Source organism: Tasmannia lanceolata, unplaced genomic scaffold, assembly GCF_043159265.1.
Source record: "Tasmannia lanceolata isolate RefF3 unplaced genomic scaffold, GAP_Taslan_0.1 ptg000013l, whole genome shotgun sequence".
NCBI classification, from domain to species: Eukaryota; Viridiplantae; Streptophyta; class Magnoliopsida; order Canellales; family Winteraceae; genus Tasmannia; species Tasmannia lanceolata.
Genome location: NW_027518690.1, coordinates 5,460,931 through 5,483,062, shown reverse-complemented (window position 1 = coordinate 5,483,062; position 22,132 = coordinate 5,460,931). Strand labels below are relative to the sequence as shown.

The following is a 22,132-nucleotide window of genomic DNA, read 5'->3' as shown; positions in this document are numbered from 1 at the left end:
TCGAAATCTAAAATTTCGATCCGAAATTTAAAACCTTGGCCAAAATACATAGAATTTATATGGTGTAAGCCCGTATAATATATTATTTTTCAAAAGTATTGTCCGGCCCACGCCATAGGATGATCCAATACTTTGGATCATCCTATGGCATGGGCCATACAATACTTTTTAAAAAATACTGGACTATACTGCTTACACCATATAAAAACTCCAAAATACATTCTTAACAAGTTTTTATATCGTGTAAGCCCATATAGTCTAGATTTCACAAGTTTTTATATGGTGTAAGCCCGTATAGTCCAGTTTTTTTCCCAAAAAGAATTGTACGGGCCACATTATAAGATGATCCAGAGTGTCCATTTGATGGGCCATAACGTAAATAGCTTATGGCCAAAAACATTTCCGTAGGACAATCTCAATCCTCCAATCTACATAGGTTTCCATAATATGCCGCTTTTCTGTAGACGTTGGGATAGGATCATCCTATCGAAATGATTTTTGGGGCACAACCTATTTACATTGTGGCCCATCAAATGAATGGTTTCGGTCACGCTATGGTGTAGCCCCCACAGTATATTTTGAAAAATACTAGACCATAAGGGCTTATACTATATAAAAGCTCAGGATTTCGCAATCCCTCCTTTTTAACCAATAATTTTTTTCTTCTTTCTTCAAAAAATGAGGGCGATGATAAATTCTCACCCTCCGGAGGATAATTCGCACCCTGTAACCTGAAAAAGCGTTGCAGTCTGCCAGATAAATTCACTTTCAAGGGTTGTGAATTATCCTACAGAGGCGCGAATTTATAATCATCGAAAAACGAATGCTTTTCTGCCGAAATGACATCTTTTCTAAAGAAGACTAGCAAAAGGGGGTAAAAGTATAATTTCCCTACCAAAAACGTGATATTATTTAAGTTCTTTGTGACATTTATGCACAAAAGTCATGCCGGGGAAACTTTTCTCCGGTTATCGGTTCGTGTTTTGCATCGTATCGGATCAAGACGGTATCGCTCAATGGGGTTTGACCGGATCCAACGTGGCAAGAGTTTTTTCTAAGACCGCGTGTCTTGACTAGATGCCTTTCCGGTAAGGTCACTTTCCGTCTAAGAGAGAGAGAGAGAGAGAGAGGGGCGTTTGTTTAGTCTCGAAGGGGTTTTGACTAGGGTACGGGCAGCGGGCAGCTGTTTTCGGGCAGCTGAAACCCTGCACGCCAGCCTCGCTCACTTAAAGATGCCCAAAAAACCAACAAAACAAAAAGATCAGAGAGAGAGAGAGGAGAGAGAGAGAGGAGAAGCAGAGTAAAAATTTAGTCAAATATCCTCTAAATTCTCCTCCTACTTTCTAATCCGATCGCATCTGGTGAAATACGCCTTTGATTTTAATCTGGTGGACGGTTTTTGCAGCAAAAATGGTGCAGGATTTGGTGGATTCTGCTTTTAAGCTAGGGTTTCGATGGTTAGGGTTTTGATGATGTGTTGTTCTAGAGGAATTTGTATTTATCTGTGCATGTTGATGGAGTAGAGCTTGGGGATTTGGTGTTATCTGAGTTTATGCTAGGGTTTCGGTTGTTAGGGTTTTCCTAATGTGTTGTTCTAAAGGAATTCGTGTGGATCTGTGCATGTTGATGGAGTAGAGCTGAACAGATGACTGTAATGGAGCGAGAGATGGTGACTTCGGTTTTGCTCTGGTTGATCCTGCTTTTTCATCCTTTAACTACGATTGCGAATACGGAAGGTATGGTTTCGATGTATTTTATTAATTTTGTCTGTTTGATCGAGGTTTTTGGGAGGGTTAGATCTTTGTTGATGTAGTTTTTTATGTTGACTTGGAAAAAATGATGTGTATACGATTCATTTTCCTATTTATGATGAGCTGATGCTAGACTAGATTCTGCAGGCATTTACTGTTCTGATCGATTTGGCTTTTATTGTTTCTGGATTTTGTTGCGAACGTGCTAATTCTCTGTTTTTAAGAACTACAGTATCGGTGCCCTGTACATACCTTTTGTTAGCATGTGTTAGAGGTTTTATGCTTGATTTTTCCCCATTTTTGGTGGGTAGGCTAGTGTCTAAGGCACTTGGGTTTAGAACACTGTTTCAAAACGTGGATGCGGGTCAAAATGTCGACAAAGCAAATCCTAATGACGACACGATCAAGTACCCAGCTGATGCGGCTAAGCACTCGGTTGTTGCAATCGTATCTCGGGAGAGTCAAAGGAGTTTTGATTGACTTTATAGGACAAAACGTGGACTTGGATAAGAAATTAGTCAAGTTAGAAGGGAGTTGACTTGAGGAAGTCTACGATGATGCGGGGGAGTTTTGAAACTATGGTAGGATATTGGGAGCTTAGATTGTACAAGTATGAGTGGTTGCATTAAAACTTGGTCTCGCCACTTAATCAACAAGTGGATGACTTCAGAATTTTGGAGTGGAAACTGTTTCACCTAATGATTTGATCGGCCATATGCTATGATTTGTGGACATGGACACGAGTGTCGTGTGTTGACACGGACACTGAGTGTTGGACACAGCAAACCCCCAAACTTTAGAAACGGGGACACGACTAAAATAGAAAGTACATGTAATCATGATTTGTGGATATGGATTCGTATGCCCAGTTTCGACATGGAGACGAGTTGTCCAAATGAGGTAAACACAATATTCAAGAAAAAAACAGAATGCCACACTTGACACGATACAAAAACATGTCCACACACCCACATTAAGTCTTAACACTTCCAGCAATACAAGTAGAAGTGTCCAAATGAGTGTTGACACGTGTGGACATGCGTGTCGTGTCGGACACGTGAATCGGCAATAAATTCGAAGTGTCGGCCAAATCATAGGCTATATGAAGCTGTTTTTGCTCTCTTTTTTTACTGTTGCTCATTAAATTGGTGGTTGAATGCATCATTTGGTGGACTTGTCTAAGTTAGCATAGGCGTAAACTGTGTGGCTTAGTTTATGATATCCACTAGGAAGAATTAGTCAGAACCACAATGTTTGAGGTCATTGACGTCTAAATATCCACCCTGCCGTTGATATGCTTTTCAGGAAGAAATTAGTTAAAATCATCTTCAACTCTTATACCTGTTCAATTTCTTCAACACTTAAACCGGTTCAATTTCTTCAACACTGACACCAGTCCAATTTCAACAGAAAACCTTCTATAGGTGCATGTAATGGGGATATCTAGGTGGTGTCTATGTAGAACAACCCATGATTCGTGACAAAGAGCCTCAAATTAAACTGAAGATCCTAGGGTTCAACGATGAGAAGATGAGAACTATGTTAAAAAAGCAGGCCAAAGTTGTGGCGATGAAATTGTTTGGATATTCTTTAACATGGTGGAACAACTATAGTTGACAAGGACGCAGATGAAATCAAGGTTTTAAATTTCAGTTTCAGTTCGGTTTCGGTCATCAGGGAAACAGAAAGATTTAGGTTTCGGTGAAACTCTTGTAAAATAACAAGAATGTATGGGAAATGGTAGTATTTCAAGTTGATATTTCGGGAAATGCTAGAATAAGCACAAATACAGACTTAAATCGCACAACCAAGACAATCATCCATTATGGTTTAATATTAAACACCCAATGACATGCACCGCTGTCTGTTCTGTTCATACCGCATTTTACATGTAATTCATATAAATGTTTATACATAATACATACACCACATTTCACATGTGACTCATATAATTATGTCAGACTTACTGATATAGTGATATAGTATACTACTAGTACACTTACAGTTTTGGTTTCAGTAGTATGTGCTTCCGTTTTGGCATGCGTTTCAGTGGAGATGAAAACAGGAACATTTTGGTCATTTTGTTTTCACTATGTGCTTCTGTATATTATGTATGCCAATTGATAGATGCCCGTTCTCTCTAACACCAAGTACCTTAGATAAATTTGAGCACAACACATCATCATCTTGAATTCTTGATCCCTGGAGTCAGAGTGTCATTGCTCCATGTATGAAGCACTAATAGCCCCTTGCCCCCTTGCTGCATGCCATATGAGTGTTAAATTCCCCCACTTCAACAAACGACATTCACAAGCATGCCCGTGTAGAGATAGAAGATCAAAGCTTGCTAATTTTGCTGTAATTAGAAGGCCCCACATTTGGAGCAGCCAGGGCCTCTTTGATCCTATTCCCGTTTTTGCCTCTTACATGAGCATTGCTTGTAACCGCCTGGTGACTCTAGTGACACCACTAATGTTGGCCATATTTTCTAGGGGCATTTTGTTGATGCTTCATGAAGGTAAGGGTATCTGTGTGGTTACACTTTGTTACTCATCTAGCCCTCCATGTTAGTAAGTTGCTTTAGTGAGCACTAACCCATTCCGGGTGCCCTCCATCTCCACTTGTCATGGGTTTGTCTGTGACATTTGGGTTGCCCTCTTGCAATGCCATAGTAGTTTGTTGAGCTTGCAAATTTCCAACATTAAAATGACGGGATCTTAGAGGTGGATTTTGGATATTGAAACTTAGGAAGACCATATCTTATTTCTTATGAAATTACCTTGAGGACATGGTATTGCCATCCACTTGTTTCAGTACTTTCACCACCTATTTTGTTTATAATCTTTTCATTGGTATGTACAACTTATAATGAGTTGTGAAAACAAATGGAAAATATTCTAAATAAAGGAGATGGGTGGGAAGTATAAAAAAGAATGGGGGTAATTCCAGCTCCTTTAGCAAAAATGTTTTTTTTTTCATGATTGACTAATTTTTTGTTGTTGCTCACACTTTGATTTTGCTGACCAGTCATTTGATAATTCTTTTGCTATTTTTGTGGTGAAGAGGTATCGAAAGTTACAGTACTCATGTTGTGTTAGTAATTTTTTGTATAACTATATTGAAACAATACAAAATCTTAACTGTTTATTGCAATAGATGTTGTTCCATCAGGCTCTATTATACTCCTTTTGGTATTTTTTTACCTGGCATTGCCAACAGTTTTTATGATATACCTCTGTTAATTTCTAGATTTTCTTTTTATCTTCTTTTGATAGTTGCTTGCCTCTCAACAGGTGATGCTTTGCATAGTCTACGGACCAATTTAAATGATCCTAATAACGTGCTACAGAGTTGGGATCCAACCCTTGTCAATCCATGCACATGGTTTCATGTTACATGTAACAATGATAATAGTGTTATAAGAGTGTAAGTGGGTGCATTCTGATTAAAGTTTGGGATCGGATTTTCCTTTTATGTAACCTTTAGGAAGTCATTGCAGTTAAATTATTGATGGCTAGCTTATTTGACATTAATAACTTTGTCGTGTCTTATCTTTTCAGTGATCTTGGTAATGCAGAATTATCTGGGACACTGGTCCCTCAACTTGGTCAGCTTAGAAATTTGCAATACTTGTAAGTTATGTTTTTAAGCAATGGAATGCACTGGATCTATTCAATGCCTTGTTGGTTTCCAAAATTGTAGGTATAAACAGAAAATAATTTCCATATTTTTATGTCTTTTATATGACATGGTTTATCAAAAATATTTAACTTGATATCTAGAAATAACACACCTGCTTAGTCTAGAAAGTATCTACGAAGTAATATGTTTTTAAAATTTAATAATGCATGTTCATCACTTTAAAATCTGATTTTCTGCACGCATGTTCATTTCAATATGGTTATTGAATCCCATAACGAAGTGACTTGCAGTGTATGTATGGAATATATGCATTCATTTGCCGGAGCACTTTTGAGTCCCAAAAAACACAAACTCATCGAGTCCTTGATATCCATAATTTCTCTGTATCCAATGTACGTCATTCGTATAATGGGCTTGCAGTGTAAGGCATATATGCATTCATTTGCCGGAGCAATCGGTCCCAAAAAGCACAAACACATCGAGTCCTTGATATCCATAATTTCTCTGTATACGATGCATGGAGAAGGGCCCCAGGTGCGCCGAAAGTTTTATGTTCGATGATCCCTTTCCAAACCCTAGGTTGGGTACGCTAGTTTCCCTGGAGCCCATGCAGCATGAACAGCAATTTTTGGTTGACCAATCTATATGATGAGTTTGTATTAATCTTAATCAGTTTTGTCTAGTCAGCACAGGCATCATCTGGACTTTCATAATTTCCTATTTGAGTGGCATCCCGCCGCATCCATGATATCGATCTTGTTTTAACAAGATATTCTCTGTGCTCGTCCACATAGCTCCTGGAAGATAATTGCCTGTTTCTAGAAAAGGTGGCACTCTAAGCAAAATTAGCCACGCACAGAGGTGTAACCCCCTCGCGAACGTGCTTTATTCTGGGTGTTTATGCCATAGAACTTTTTATATTTTGTTGAGAGGCTGCTACATGGATGTCAGAAACTTAAAAATTCTTGTAAGTTTCTGAGTTCATCCAGTGTAAATTTTTTGCTACATCCAGAGGGTCTGTCTGTAGTTGATTGTCATGGTGTAGGGTGCAAACGGCTCTTGTTACCATGATTGCCCGAGGCACATCTGCCCCTCATTGGAATGTTGTGGTACGAACTGGGGAATAGAAGAGAAGAAAGAAGAAGAGAAGTATGAGGAAAAAGAGAAATAGAGGAGAAGAGAAGTAAGAATGAAGAATCTGTGTCAATATGATACCCAAAAAATGAAAAAAAGAATGTCCTCTACATTAGGCCCCATATATGGCTAGGGACCTTGCAGAAGGCTTTTCGTGGATCGGCTGTTGCATGATAGAGCAACCACAGAGGCTCACCTTTCAATTGATTTTGTCTTATTCATTTAATTCATCTGAGGTCGCTGCTCTCTTATGCAACAGCTGGTCCGTGAAACGCCTTCTGCGATGGTCTCTAGCAAATCATTGTATATATACATATATGCAATTGAAAATCAACAAATAAACTAAAAATAAAATCTAAAGGGCAAATATGCCACCTATTAGGCCCCACGGGTGCGACCACACCTAGAGTAACTGAAATGGGTGCCTATGATTCGCATCATTCTCCCCTTCTTCAAAAAACTTGTCCGGAGTTCCCCACTAGCCTCGTCATCGTGTTTGTCTGGATCAAACGTGTAGATGACCCACTCTAACATGAGTGATAGCCCGTCAAAGTCACTCATGCTGTATAATGCACATGATACCTGTAAAAATAGTATGAAACAGGAGTGGTGTGATAGGGAAGAAAGTACCCATATAGAACCATAAGAACGTAAACATCTTCTGAAAAGTAAATTGGCTGGGAAGATAGTAATATACTCCTTAATATACTCCTCCTAGACTGGCGTGATAGCTGTGGGCAACACCAATCCGTGACCAGCCTCCATAAGGTCATCACTAGTAAAGTCATCTGCTGGTATCTTATCAAGATCAATGATATCAGACCGACAGTTCTAATTGTCGCCCTGTGTACTGAAACCTATGTCCCAACCTCTTCGATCCTCTCAATCTGAACATCTACTGCAAAATCAACATGGGCGCATGTTTCAGAGTTACTCTGATACCACTTTGATGCAGGACTGGGGAAGAGAAGAGTAGAGAGAGGAATAGAAGTATGAAGAAAAGGCACACCCACATAGGCCATTGAAAATCAACAAATAAAATAAAATAAAATAAAAATCTAAAGGGCAAATATGCCATTTATTGGGCCCCATGGGTGCAACCGCGCTATAGTAACTTTGAAATGAGCGCCTACTATGAGCATCACATAGTTTTTTTTTTTAAAATCTAATCTAAAATAAATGCTGCAATATTTTATACCTATTTTATGCTTCCTATGTGGATTCATAGGGGAAACTTCTATCATACGACGGTTTTTGTTTTCCAAATTCCATGGGCTAATGGTTATCATAAGATTTGTGCAGATTTCTGTCTTATTTTTTTCAGTCAATTAGAACTTTTCACACTGTTTGAATTATTATATGTACAAATCATTGAATCTAGCTTTGTCTTAACAGGGAACTTTATAGTAACAATATAAGCGGGATTATTCCTAGTGACCTTGGAAATTTGACAAGCCTGGTGAGCTTGGATCTATATTTAAACAATTTTACTGGCACCATACCTGACACATTGGGGAGGCTCTCGAAGCTACGTTTTCTGTATGAATACTCCTCCTTTACCTCATTTTCTTGGATATTTAATTCTTACTTCTGCTTTTTCATGCTTTTTTCAATCGGCTTTACTTGGTGAAATAGAAAGTTTGGTAGCAGGTGATGGTTTTGGTGTTCTTGTATAGTGCTTTGATTTGAATGCGTGGTTTATAGAAATGTCATCAGTCGTGGTTTCATTCTAGTCATGTTAATTTTTGACATCTGCACTCAGGATACTAGTAGTTCTAGTGATAGTGTGCAATTTCATTTTCTCTTGTTTTAATGAAATTTGAGTAAATTGATGTTAATTACCATGGATAAAAAGTAGTACAACCCCCCTCTAGACAGTTTTTTAACTTCTCAATGCCTTTTATTTTGGGAATTTGAACTCCCAACCTTTCACTTTGGTTAGAACATTATGGATAGCCTAGAAAATTACTAAGGTTGTGCCTTCCCAATTTGCTTCATAAATATTTCCAGTCCGGCTCTCTTTTGGTCTAGAAAACTAAGAAGATTACATCAATGTTTAACTTCTTTCCCAATGGGTTATGAAGAAAATGCTCGCATGTAATTCTATTATATGACTGTATTGGGAGTGGCCATGATAAATATCCCTCTAGGGTCATATTTCTTTGACCGCATTGAGAATTTCATCATTTATAAGTCATGATATGTGCACGCTTTGAAGTTTGAACTTATTCAACGATAGAATGGAATCCAATCCCCAATATGTTTTTTCTCATACTGCTATACCAGGACGAGTTGTTATCATATTTGAGCTGTCTTTATTTTGGAAGCCTTACATTTTAGATGACCCTACTATGGATCAACCAAACCGTAGAGCTGTGTGTGTCACCTGTGTAGCTTAGTTTGTTTGTTTTTTTGGCAGGTAAGCTGGGATTGAACCCCTGACCTCAGGGTCAAAGAATATAGTCTTTACCAATTGAGCTAGAGGCTCAACCCTATGTGTTGCATAGATTTACAGATATGTATCTGGTCAGACACAGCCATGAATTATCTGACATGGGGATGCAAAAAAAAAATTGTAGTTACACGCTGACATGCGCTTACGTTTGATTGGTAATATTAATAGCCGTGTTACTGTATTACTTCCTAAAAGTACAAAATAGGAAAGAAGTGTACTGTGATAAGAAGATATTTCATTTAATGAATCATCTACATAGGTTGCTGTTCTTGCCTCTTTTTATCCTTTTTGGTAGGTAGGTATGCTGTTCCTGCTTTGGAATTTCACAGTTCCTGTACTCTCTAGATTTTAAAAACAAGTATCCCTCTCTTACTCCATTTAACCTCTTCATATTGACACATATCTTTTATTCTTATTTTTTTCATTGTTATTTATAGATAAGCTAGCATTGAACTCATGACCTCATGGTTGCATCATCTAGGTTTTGAATTTTGATAACAGGAAAAGGAGAATGAAGGCACTTGGATTGTTGTTACACTTGATTCTAACTAATCCTAGGAAACTAAAAAAAGACGAGGTGGATCTGAAATCAAAATTTTGAATTCAACTCCTGTCTATCACTGGATGGGTTAATGATGTACACACTTTAGTTTTTCTCTCGTGTTTTTAAAATGCTGAGTGACACTTGTAGTTCGAAGTTCAAACTGACTCTTGATCTTCATTAAGTCAACTCATTGAATTTGTTGAAGTACTTGATCAAGTTCTTAAGTATTGTTCATCTTCAATTTGTGTGCACTCAATGGATTGAAGATGGGAAGGATGCATAATAAGCACTACTTGATGTGTAGCAGTGGCTAGAGTATAGGTTGCTAACTTTTAGAGTGTGAGTCAACTCAACTCCTGGAAGTTCAGGGCTGAGTCAGGTTGACAACTCCTCGAACCCAAGAAATGGGGAGTCACATGGAGTCACTGATGTGACTCGGGCAAGCAACATAGCTTGCCTGAGATTATTATCCTTTATTTTATTTTTATTTTTTTTGTGAAATAACTAAAAACTGAAAGTGGTATTTCTGCTATTTTTCTTGCTTTAAAGGGGCTACAAGACTGGAATGAAGGAGAGATGCATATTAGTATTTTTCAGCAACACCTTCCTTTATCTTCATGGCCTACATTGTAGGTTCCAAATTATATCTTTGCATAACCAGCTCAGTTCTCAGATCATTTTTCAATAGAAGCGAATAAGAAAATAAATACGCAGAGCAAACATATGACAAATATGCATTTATTTTCATATAAAATAATTTGATGATACAGGTGACGCAATTATTTTCATATCTCTGTCCAAAAACTTGATACATCAATATGTTTCCTATGGTGACAAGTTCAATCCATGGCTCTGAAAGATGAAGTTGAGGATGGAGGCAGAGCATCTCTAAAATATCATCCCACATTGACATTAAATGCCAATTTTGTTACTATAAGCGATGCTTTCTTTGAGTGAATGCTGGATCATTGATGCCGATACAACATACCTTTGTTCTTGCCTGCTTATAACTCTAAGCACACCCTTAACCGTTAACTAGGGTGATAGGGATAGTTTACCTACTTGAATTCTCGTGTTTTGATTTGTATCTGTAGACGCTGCAGGTGGCATGGAAGAAGACATTAGAATGCTGGTAGCTGACCAATATGTCTGTCCAAAAAATTCGATACATCAACATGTTTCCTATGGTGACAAGTTCAATCCATGGTTCTGAAGGATGGAGGCAGAGCATCTCTAAAATATCATCCCACATTGACGTTAAATGCCAATTTTGTTATTATTAGGCAATTCTTTCTTTGAGTGAATACTGGATCATTGATGCCGATACAACATACCTTTGTTCTTGCCTGCTTCTAACTCTAAGCACACCCTTGATTGTTAACAAGGGTTGTAGGGATAGTTGACCTACTAGAATTCTCTTGTGTTTAGATTTGTATATGTAGACACTGCAGGTGGCATGGAAGGAGACATAAGAATGATGGTGGCTGAACACACACCCCCCCCCTCCCCCCCCCTTCTTTCTTCTCTTCTTTAATCTCATGTCCAGTGGTTGGAGGATCATAACAATGAAGCTCATCAAATGACATGCCAAGGGATTAGATATAACATTGTTGAGAAGACAATGTGTAGCATTGATATCCCTTATGGTTTTTTTTTTTTGAAAATAATATCCCTTGTGTAGCATTGATATCCCTTGTGTTCATTACTACAAACAACAAAGCCGTAGGTGATGGCTTTTGGAGAGAACGTATTACAGCTTGTGTTCGGAACGTGGACATACCATATCAACCCCATGATTAAGGGTAGGAATAGTCTGGGATTTTTCCGTTTTCTTCTGGAACGATGACAGTTGCTATAGGATTGGTGAGTGTCATATTAATGCTAATGCTACGGGTGACACTGAAGAAGGCTTCAATCCCAAGATGCTTATGAGCACTACAGTTGACATCAGGGAGAGACTAGCTTAAGTTATGCGCCAATGTTTTCACTTTGCGACCTCATTTTAGATGGAGTGAGGACCACAAAATTGTTGTTTAATACCACGAGCACAAAAGAGAGAAGCAATGGGAGCGATGCCCCACTCTTCCAAATGAATTAACTCGAGGGAAAAATACTCTTTCGTTGATTATATGATGAGAAAAACTACCCATGGTGCTTCCCAAGTTGACAACTATGGTACAGTGTCGTTTCGGGAGCCTTATTACATAAAGAAGTGAAATATTGAGACACTAAAGATTGAAGGACTCAATCATTGGTGTGCGTGAGATGATGATGCCACAGTATTGGAGAGAGATATGAGGCTGATGCTGAGAAGACTTAAAATACTGGACTGAGAAGGAGAGGTCACAATGCTTAGTGATGACAGAAGATGGAGATTGGTTCAACTAAATCCTTTGGCAAGGAGTATTTCCAAACATAGATCCTTTGCAAAAATAGAGGGAGGAGTAAATATAAAATAAAATTGAAATTGTGTAGAGAATTTAGAAACAAATAAAGAGTTTACGTTGAATGGTTGAGACAACATAGACATCAGGAACATGAAAGAAATTGTCTGAAGGCGAAAGCGAAGCCCAACTGGCATATGTCGGTAAAGAGGACCCATCGTTTGCCTCAATGATGTCCTTTCTGATCTCATCCGTATTCCGATGGTGGCTAGTTATTTTTTTTAATAGGATTCAGTATCTTTGCTTCGAGACGCAAGCAAAGAGAGGTCCCGCCCGAGAAATGTGGCGGGGGAAAGGATGTGGACAGGAGGGTCCTTTTCACCAGGGCTGATGAATGAGGTCTGTGGGAGAGTTCTACTAGTACTAAGCATTAAAACAATGATAGCAGTTCATGACAGTATAATTCTTGCTCTCACAAATCTGACATCTTGCAGAATGCAGATTACTATTGCGGCCGAGAAGAATGGGCATCCCTGTTGTAGTCTTGTAGATATCGGAGCAGAGATGGTGCAGGAAGCAGCCTACGGGAAAGGCAGCCCTTGGAGAGGTCGACCTTGACCTTGTCTGAGATGTTGACCAGGGCGTTGACTTGGTACCCATGTGTGTCTAATTAGGGGCATATTGGTGTTTCTGATGGTAGTAGTTGTCTTGACTACGACCACGTCCGTGGCCTCTACCACGACCACGACCAGAGGGACTAGCATCATAGAGTTTCAAAGGAGTCCTGAAAGTTCAAGTGTGTGTTTGGGAGGCTTTGCAGATCACTTTGTGGCCGTTTTAAGGCCCTCATGATGAAGGAGGACACATGCTTAGCAAACGAGGGTTGCCTTTTGCATGTGAGGATTGAATTGTTAAACATTAGTCATCTCTGAGAGTGGAGAGGGTGTAGCAAACCTTATCGTGCTCATTCAATGGCATCTAGATAGGAGCAAATTGGCCCGAAGGATCCTTCATTTTATTTAGAAATGTGGCAGTTGAAAGCAAAGTTTTAAAACTCCCCTTTGTCATCGTGGACTTCCCTAAGTCGATTCCCTTTTCCCCTTGTTTGCGTTATGCATTTTTCCGCCGCGTTTGCCCTACAGAGTCAATAAAAACTCCTTTGACTCTCGCATGTCATGACTGCGTCAACCTAGTACTCAGCCACATGAACCGAGTGCTCCCGCGTCGTACGTCACAAATATCGTTCTCGAGAATTTCTCAGCAAGGGAAAATCTCTGGATATATTAAAAAACTTATTTTTTGGGGTTTATATCGGGAAAAAACTACAAGAATAAATTTATTTAGAAATATATAAATATATAAATATATAAAATTTAAGAAAAAAGTATAAAATAAAAATATCGTAAAAATATCGGGATAATATCGTGATATTATCGCGGCATTCTATGGTAAAAAAGAAAATATTGCTATATTTTAAAGTCTTGGGATTATTTGGGGATTTTTTTGTTTTATCAAAATGTCGCGATAAAAGCACGATATTTTGAAAATATCGGAGAAATTTGTGACATATACTGCATCGTGCCGACTGGATTTTCTTCGACCGCGTTTTAACCCACGTCCATGTTTTGAAATACTGGTTGAAACTTGAAAGGTTTCCTTTGCGACATTTGTGAAGTTCTATGCAAAGTTGCATGATATGGGGTTCATACCAGCGAATAGGACTCATGTAAATGCAGTCCACAAGTCGTGGAGGAGGAAATGTCAAGTACTTGAGCAAGAACTTCAGGAGTAAGTGTGAAATTCAGCCACACAATGATAAGCTGATCGATACACAACCATTTTTCATAAGCGGGAGTCTTTACAGTAGGGTACTTGTTCTTCGCAAGTAGGATATCTGTTCTTTCCGATGATAGAATCACATACCCTTATTTAATTTTCACATACCCTCATTTAATAAATTTAGCAGATGCTACAGAGGCCTCATTCAGGTGATCTAGCATTCCTTTGGAATGAGCATTTAGAGTAATTTGCCCCTTCCATAGAAGGAAGTTATCATGAGATAACATGATAGTGACATTTTTGGCAATGGATGTCCTACTATTTCTCCTCAATTTCAATTACATAGAGATGGAACCCAGACCTTGAAACTGCAAACTGTAATCATTGGGGCCAAATAACAATATACACCGGCAGAATTATTAGTTTGTGATGTCTTAACTTGCTTTACTATTTTTTCCCTCATTTTTTAGGAAATTAAATCTCATCATTTATGTTTAAAAAAATTGTATTGTCATATTTCTATTATTTCTTGATTTTTTTTGAAAGAATTATTTCTTGATTTTAATACTCTGTTTCTCTTGGAAATGTCTGTGGAAGGATAGCCGGCTTAACAACAATAGCCTCTTTGGTTCCATTCCTATGTCTTTAACAAATATCAGTGCACTACAAGTTCTGTAAGTGGAAAATTCGTTTGTTCGTGCAGAAGTCTGGCTTTCTTCTATTGTTGCTTTCTAATATTTGCTTCCTAGGATTTGGTATGAACTGTTTGTAATGGGCAATGCAGGGATCTGTCTAACAACAACCTATCGGGAGAGGTTCCAGCTAATGGCTCCTTTTCTCTATTCACTCCCATCAGGTCTCTTGCTGAATAATCCTATGAATCTTGGAGATTTGTGCAACTTTGATTAGTGTTTCATTGGGGCTGACTCCACATTTTCCATTTTGTAGTTTTGCTAACAACCGAGGACTCTGTGGCCCTGTTACAACGCAACCTTGCCCTGGGTCTCCACCATTTTCTCCGCCTCCTCCATTTGTTCCGCCACCTCCGATCTCTTCTCAAGGTGATCAATTTATCTGTAATTTCTCTGAAACTAATATTTGGAAATAGTCCTTGGTCAGCTTTTCTTGATGCAAAGCTTGGCCTTGCTCAGATTAACTACCATTGACTTGGTTGTAATCTGATGAGACAGCATGTGTCTTGATGCTGATACAGGATGGACAAAGGGGCGGTAAATCATTGTGTTATCACATCTTGTGTCTCATTAATTGTCATTTCAGGAGGAAATAGTGCCTCAAGCACTGGAGCCATTGCTGGTGGAGTGGCTGCAGGAGCTGCTTTACTATTTGCTGTACCTGCAATTGGATTTGCATGGTGGCGTCGTCGGAAGCCGCAAGAGCATTTCTTTGATGTACCCGGTTAGTAGTTAACCTGAAAATAGATAAAATGGATATATATGCATAGGACTGGGATCCCCATGAACTGCTATGAGTGCCATTACATGCTCAATGAATGTGTGAAGATCATGTGAAGGCACTAGTGTTCACTGATACCTGTTAACTTCACATTTTCTCCTTGCAGCCGAAGAGGATCCAGAAGTTCACCTTGGTCAGCTCAAAAGATTTTCTCTCCGAGAACTACAAGTTGCAACTGATAGTTTCAGCAACAAGAACATTCTGGGTAGAGGTGGGTTTGGGAAGGTGTACAAGGGACGCCTAGCAGATGGTTCACTTGTTGCTGTTAAGAGACTAAAGGAAGAACGTACGCCAGGTGGAGAGCTACAGTTTCAGACAGAGGTAGAAATGATCAGCATGGCTGTACATCGGAACCTCCTCCGGCTAAGGGGATTCTGCATGACACCCACTGAAAGGCTGCTTGTTTATCCCTATATGGCTAATGGAAGTGTTGCCTCATGTTTAAGAGGTACCATTCACTCTTTCTACATAATTTCATTTAAAAAAAAAACCCCTCTTTGATACTATTGATGGAGGATCAGTTTGAAGTTTGAACAATTCTGGTGGAAACTGAATTAGGACCTATGAGCTGTAGATGATATTCTCATGTTTACAAAAATGTTACTAAAGAAACTTTGTGCCGGTGATTTTCTTGTAGAGCGTCAACCAGCGGAACCACCACTCGATTGGCCGACACGGAGGCGGATCGCACTTGGATCTGCAAGAGGGCTTTCTTACTTGCACGATCATTGTGATCCAAAGATTATTCACCGTGATGTGAAAGCTGCAAATATCCTATTGGATGAAGAGTTTGAGGCAGTTGTTGGGGACTTTGGCTTGGCTAAACTAATGGACTATAAGGATACCCATGTGACGACAGCTGTCCGTGGCACGATTGGACACATAGCTCCGGAGTATCTCTCCACGGGAAAGTCGTCGGAGAAGACTGATGTTTTTGGGTATGGAATCATGCTTCTAGAACTTATCACTGGACAAAGAGCATTTGATCTTGCTCGGCTTGCGAATGATGATGATGTCATGTTGCTCGACTGGGTATGCACCAACTCATTATTCCCTATACTTTATGCTAATGTAGTAATACATGAGTTATTTCTAGAATTCCTTTCTTGTGTTTGAGGGTTCAGTAGGCAGGATTTGAGGCTAGAATGGGCAGTTATTGGCGCCCTCAGGCACCTGCCCCAGGTTTAAGGTCAGATTATGTGGTTTGGCTTGTTGTTATAGTTTTTTAGCATATTCCTGAAATTTGCATTAAGGCTTGAGTTGAAGTTTAAAAGTTGAGGTTGGGTCACATCGTGTAGTCTAGTTGTATGAGGCAAGTCTCAGCTCTTAGTTGTTAAGGCTGCATTGCTATCGTACCTGGACCAGGAAAGAATCAAAGTGTAATAGGCTGTGGGTGTGTAATACTTTTGATTCGTACATCAGGATATAAGATTCGGTTATCCAGGTTCTCCCGGAGCTGGGGTCCAGATTTGTATCTCATTGAAATTAGAGAATACGCCATGTGTGTTTTAGTGATAGAGTTTAAGGTCCAATTCGTGGGTCACAGATCATGCCGGAAAGTGTGAAATGTTTTTTGTGATGGCCTTTCAAGCAGTTTTTCTATCAAAGACCTCATAAATTTTTTGTGAGTGATAAGACCTCATACATTGGATGATTCCATTCAGAGACATTTACTGGTTGTATTCATCAAATTGTTTGTTTTTTTACCAAAACCTCAAAATGTTTTGGTAACAAGATACGCATACATCAATTCCATTCAGAGACAAAACATGGATTCAGAGCATTTACTAGTTGTTTTCATCAATTTTTTCATTCAAAGCATTTACGAGTTGTTTCCATCGATATTTTCATATTTAAACATACCTCAAAATTTCAAGAAGACATACCTAAGTTTTTAGAATGTGTACACTAAACAATGCAGTTACTTAAGTAAGATCTCCATTTAATATTGAACAAATTGATTGAAATCACCCTTAGTTCTTTGAATTGGCAAAATCAGCCCTCTAAAAGGACCGTTAATTCATTCTGCTACAAAAATGGTTACAATTTGCTAGGAGCTTTGTAAATTTTAAAATTAATCCATGAAGTACCTATTCTTTTTCCAGAGAAATAAGTAGGTTTTTAATACTTGAAAATTTAGAAATTTCATCACAGCAACTTATATCATGCATTATATTGGGTTTCTATCAGTGTATGCTTGATATATCAATGCCAACTAATGATGGAGCATCTACCTACAGTGGCCCACCTTTTCCTCGTATGGGTAGAATACTCCCAGAATTTATTTTTATTTTTATTTTTTAAATGGTAACAAAGCACTCCCCTGTATTTCTATTATAAGGGTGTTACTTCCTATGAATATTGCCTTTTTATTAATTGAAATGTTGTTAAAATGTGATCAATCTTTGTTTTTTTTTGAATGATATGACCAATCATAAACTCATTGCTAAAAGCTCATTTCTAATGGTGCCTGATTTTATTTTTTTTGAATGGTAACAAAAACATTCCCTGAATTTCTGTTTAAAAGTGTTACGACAATTGCCTTTCATAACAACTATTGCCTTCTTATGAATTTGAATGTTGTTAACTGTGATCAATCTTTGTTCTGGATGAACTCATTGCCAATACATTTGAAGGAAAGAAGCTGGGTGTATAAGTTGGATTTTTTTTTTGAATGGTATTAGTTGGAATTTTCATCACCTACTGGTGCTATTCACAGGTGAAAGGACTTCTTAAAGAGAAGAAACTGGAAATGTTGGTTGATCCTGATCTGCAGAGCAATTACATTGAGACCGAGGTGGAAATGCTGATCCAAGTCGCACTCCTCTGCACCCAAGGCTCCCCAATGGACCGTCCGAAAATGTCCGAAGTGGTAAGAATGCTCGAAGGTGATGGTTTGGCAGAGAGATGGGAAGAATGGCAGAAGGTGGAAGTGGTCCGCCAAGAAGTCGAGATGATACCCAACCATAATTCTGAATGGATTGTTGATTCCACCGACAATCTTCATGCTGTCGAATTATCCGGCCCAAGGTAACCTTATTGAAAGCAAAATTATTTACGGGTTTTTAATTTTAATTTTTTTTTTGGTTTTACTTTTTTTTTGGTCATCTTTTCTTACATCTTGTGTCTTCCATAAAGCCCAATTCTGTATCGAAGTGAAATTCACATTTGTGCATATGAATCTATGGGGCCATTGTATGAATCTGCTGCCATTTTTCTGACTATTTGTAAGGTTTAAAAGAGAGGCCATATAGAAGTTTAGGTTTGTGCTAGAAAGCACTGCATCTTGTAGCTTATGCCATGTTATGGGTTTGTATAAACACACCCATTTGACTGTAAGGTGTAAGAAAAAGCCTACTACTTTACTGGCTCTGCAAAAGATTTCAAAGGTATTCTGCTCAATCTCTCTCCATTGTTATGGATTCCATGTGTTTTAGGTCAGCAATGAGTTTAGACATTATTATAAGATAGGGATTTGATGTCTGCACTCATTTTTCTTCACAATAGACACCTTAATGCACATTTCATTGGCTGTTATAGCTTTTTGGGAAGGAAAGTGATAGCTTCCTAATGCATTCTCCAAACCTCCATTTCTTTGGGCGTAAAATAAATGGGCGTTAAACAATTTATGCCCATTTTTCCACTTAAACCGGCCGTAAAATTTTGTTTTGCGTCCATTTCACATCGATGGAAAATTATTTTTATTGTTTGCTTTACTATCTTTAATGACAACCCACCTAATCACATTGAGAGAATATTTTTAACAATGAAACTTCCCAGGATGATGACACAGGAATCTTAATCCTGTTTTTCTCAAGCCCTCCTCCACCTGAGTGTGAATGGAGTCCTTAAACACAAATGGGACCAGAGAAACCCAATCTCACTAGGGCCTTGTGATATCCATTGATTCTACCAATAGCTGATTTCCACTTGTTAACAAAGCTAGAGCTGTGTAAAATTTAATTTAATAAAAATCTGAGGCTGGAGCACCCATATAGGTTTGGACAACCCTTTGAAGTCACTGTAAGATGCTGCCAATAAAATCCTGTTCACATCAATACCTTTAAGAACCCTAATACCATTGGAGAATATCATAGGGAAAGAATATAGAAAGATAAGGAGTAGAGAGGCTAAAAATGGGGATGGAAATGCCATTTTCCTTGGGGCCTGTTTGGATTGCAAGAATAAAATTTCCAGACTACCTCTTGGAATTTTTTTTCTTGGTTATGATTAATTTAAAGGATATCATTGTAAATTGAAGGTCTACCTAAATAAAAATTCAATTTGGTTGGTTGAAGTTATGTTTTTTCATGTGTAAAAAAAGTAGGAGATTTTGGAAATATTTTTCCTTTCCGAACTTTTTCAAAAAATTCCTGCAATCCAAAGAGGTATTTATTGTAAATATAATGAGATGAAAGGGTCACATTTTGTACACCAATTCCTTTGTTCCACATATTTTTGTTTATTTTTCTCTCACTTTTTTTCAAGACTTTGGTAAAAAAATTTGATTAGTTAAATCTCTTTTTCATATTTCTCCTCGTGTGAATTCACAAGAGTTTCTCCTAAAACTTTTCGTAGACTTATAAAAGTCAAGCAAGGGCTCTACATCTTCTCCATGATTTTCGGCCCTGATCCTTTCCCTTGAAAACATGAAGCGAGGGTTGCTGATGTGGTGATGATGCTTAATTTGCTCATTGTTTCACTCCGATAGTATCGTAGATCGGGATAGATGCAGAGAAAATGAATGCATTTCCATACATTTCCATACCATTGAGTCCTCCTCTGTCGGGACAACACATACAAACAAATAGACCCGCCAACAATCAAGTAATTAGTGAACCTCAAGAAGCAGGTTTCAAAGAGTCAATATTTGCACGCGAACCTTTCCTTATTGGATTGTAAAAATTTTGTTGAAAGATTTGTTTGAAATTGTTCGTTTGGAAATTTCGCGAAAAGCTAATCATATATTCTTCTCTCCATCGGAACAATAGGGCCGTTATGCTCATAACTAAACTTGTGACGTAGGTGAAACAGTCTCTTTATATTTTAGTATTAGAAAAATATACAAAACTGGGGTTGATTCAGCAAAAAATCGAATAAATTCAGCAAAAGATATAAAAAAAATCACATTAAATCGGCAAAAAAATGGCTTAAATCTGGGTTGAATCGTTAAAAAATCATATTGAATTTGTAAAAAATCGGGTCGAAAAGTCAAAATTCAGGTTAAATCGACCAAATTAGGTTTTTTTTTACCAATTCAACTAATTTTTTTTACCAATTCAACTCATCTTTTCGAGTTTAGCTGATTTTTGCCAATGAAACCAAAATTTTTTTTGCCTATTCAACTATATTTTTGTTAATTTTTGCCAAATTTTCTAATTTTAAGTTGAACTGCCATTAGTGCCATTTTTGTTTGGATTTTTACTTTATAATACTGTACCTATTATAACATAACAAACATTGTTTGACCTCCTTGCAAATCCATGGCTCCTTCCCTGGTTGATATATGATCTTAAAAAAAAAAAGAAGATTAGTTGGGATCATATGGTGTTGGGTCCCATGAGCTATTCCAAACGCGTTGAACATTTTGGTGCATTGCTACCTGCAACAACAGCTGCATCCCAACATGAATGGTTTGTTTAAGTGATGTTAGTAAAGTAGTCAATGCCCAACAATTGTCAATCCTTTATATTCAACACCCTTTATAAGAAAAAAATTTAGTAGTCATAAATTATAAATTCATGGGACCCCCCCCCTGGTATAAAAAGAGTAGTCATAAATTATAAATTCACTAGAGGGGCTGTCCCAACATATAATATAGTCCAGATTCCACCTTCTTTATTTGTAACAGCTAATATACAAAGTTTAAAAACAAATGAAGGCTGTAATGTGTGGATCCAGTATTTTTTCAAAATGTACAGTGGAGCCCACTTCATGAGATGATCTCAACCGTTCATTGATTTGGATCATCCAATTTTGACATGTTGGAAAGGCGGGAATCTACCAAATGAACGGTTTGGACCATCCAATTTTAACTTGTTCTCTGCAGGATTTCTCAGAGGAACAACATCCACTTACGTACTGTTAAACCACAACCAAACCTCTTTAAAAGCAGTCTAAATAAGGTTGGTTCTTGCTACTGAGGAGGTCTGGTTGTTGTTTCACAGCACGTAAGTGGATGTTGTTCCTCTGAGAAAATTGGGGGTGCAACTCGGGTCGGGTTGGGTCCAACCAGACCCAACCCAAGGAACCCATTTTTCCAACCCGACCCAACCCGATTTCCAACCCCTATTGGACCCAACCCGATTTGTAATTTTCTCAACCCGACCCAACCCAACCCAACCCGATTTCACCATTTGTTTTATTTCTCCATTTTATTCTTGTATTTCCATCTCATCCTAGTCATTAGATGTTCCCCAACAAGAGGGTTAACTAGGACAACTTTCACCAACTTTTTTTATTTCTTTCTAAATTTGAGTTATATAATGACAAAACAAACATAGAAGTAAAATTTTTATATATATTGAAATTGGAAATCGGGTTTCGGGTCGGGTTGGGTTGCCCGACACCCCAACCCGACCCAACCCGATTTCCAATTCGGGTTGATTTTTCCCAACCCAACCCGATTTAAAAAAAAACCCAACCCAACCCAAATTCGGGTTCAACCCGTCGGGTTCGGGTTGAACCCGACCAAAGTTGCACCCCTATGAGAAATCTTGCATAGAACAAGTCAAAATTGGATGATCCAAACCGTTCATTTGTTAGGCTCCACTCTCTCTATATTATAGCAGAATAACGAATCCCTCACTGTTGTGTTTGTGGTACGGCACACGAATCATGGTCTAATGTCTCGTTTTCAATTCCCACAGGGATTGGTGTCAAATATATTTTAGTGGAATGACATGGTATGTGCACGTAATGAATATGGCTATGTTTTGATTGTAAGAATTTTTTGAAAAAGTTTGGAAAG

At 38.2% G+C, this 22,132-nt stretch overlaps 1 protein-coding gene across 1 annotated transcript; it reads left to right on the top strand.

Moving 5' to 3' along the window:
* The first annotated feature begins 1,222 nt into the window (after positions 1-1,222).
* Positions 1,223-18,564, top strand: LOC143889600 (LRR receptor kinase BAK1-like). Its single transcript, XM_077393865.1, has 11 exons — positions 1,223-1,736; positions 5,045-5,177; positions 5,312-5,383; positions 7,923-8,066; positions 14,292-14,363; positions 14,474-14,545; positions 14,638-14,750; positions 14,968-15,105; positions 15,269-15,610; positions 15,800-16,194; positions 17,882-18,564. The coding sequence occupies exons 1-11, from the start codon at positions 1,646-1,648 to the stop codon at positions 18,194-18,196; spliced, it is 1,887 nt and encodes a 628-aa protein (XP_077249980.1). The 5' UTR covers positions 1,223-1,645; the 3' UTR covers positions 18,197-18,564.
* Positions 18,565-22,132: the final 3,568 nt, after the last annotated feature.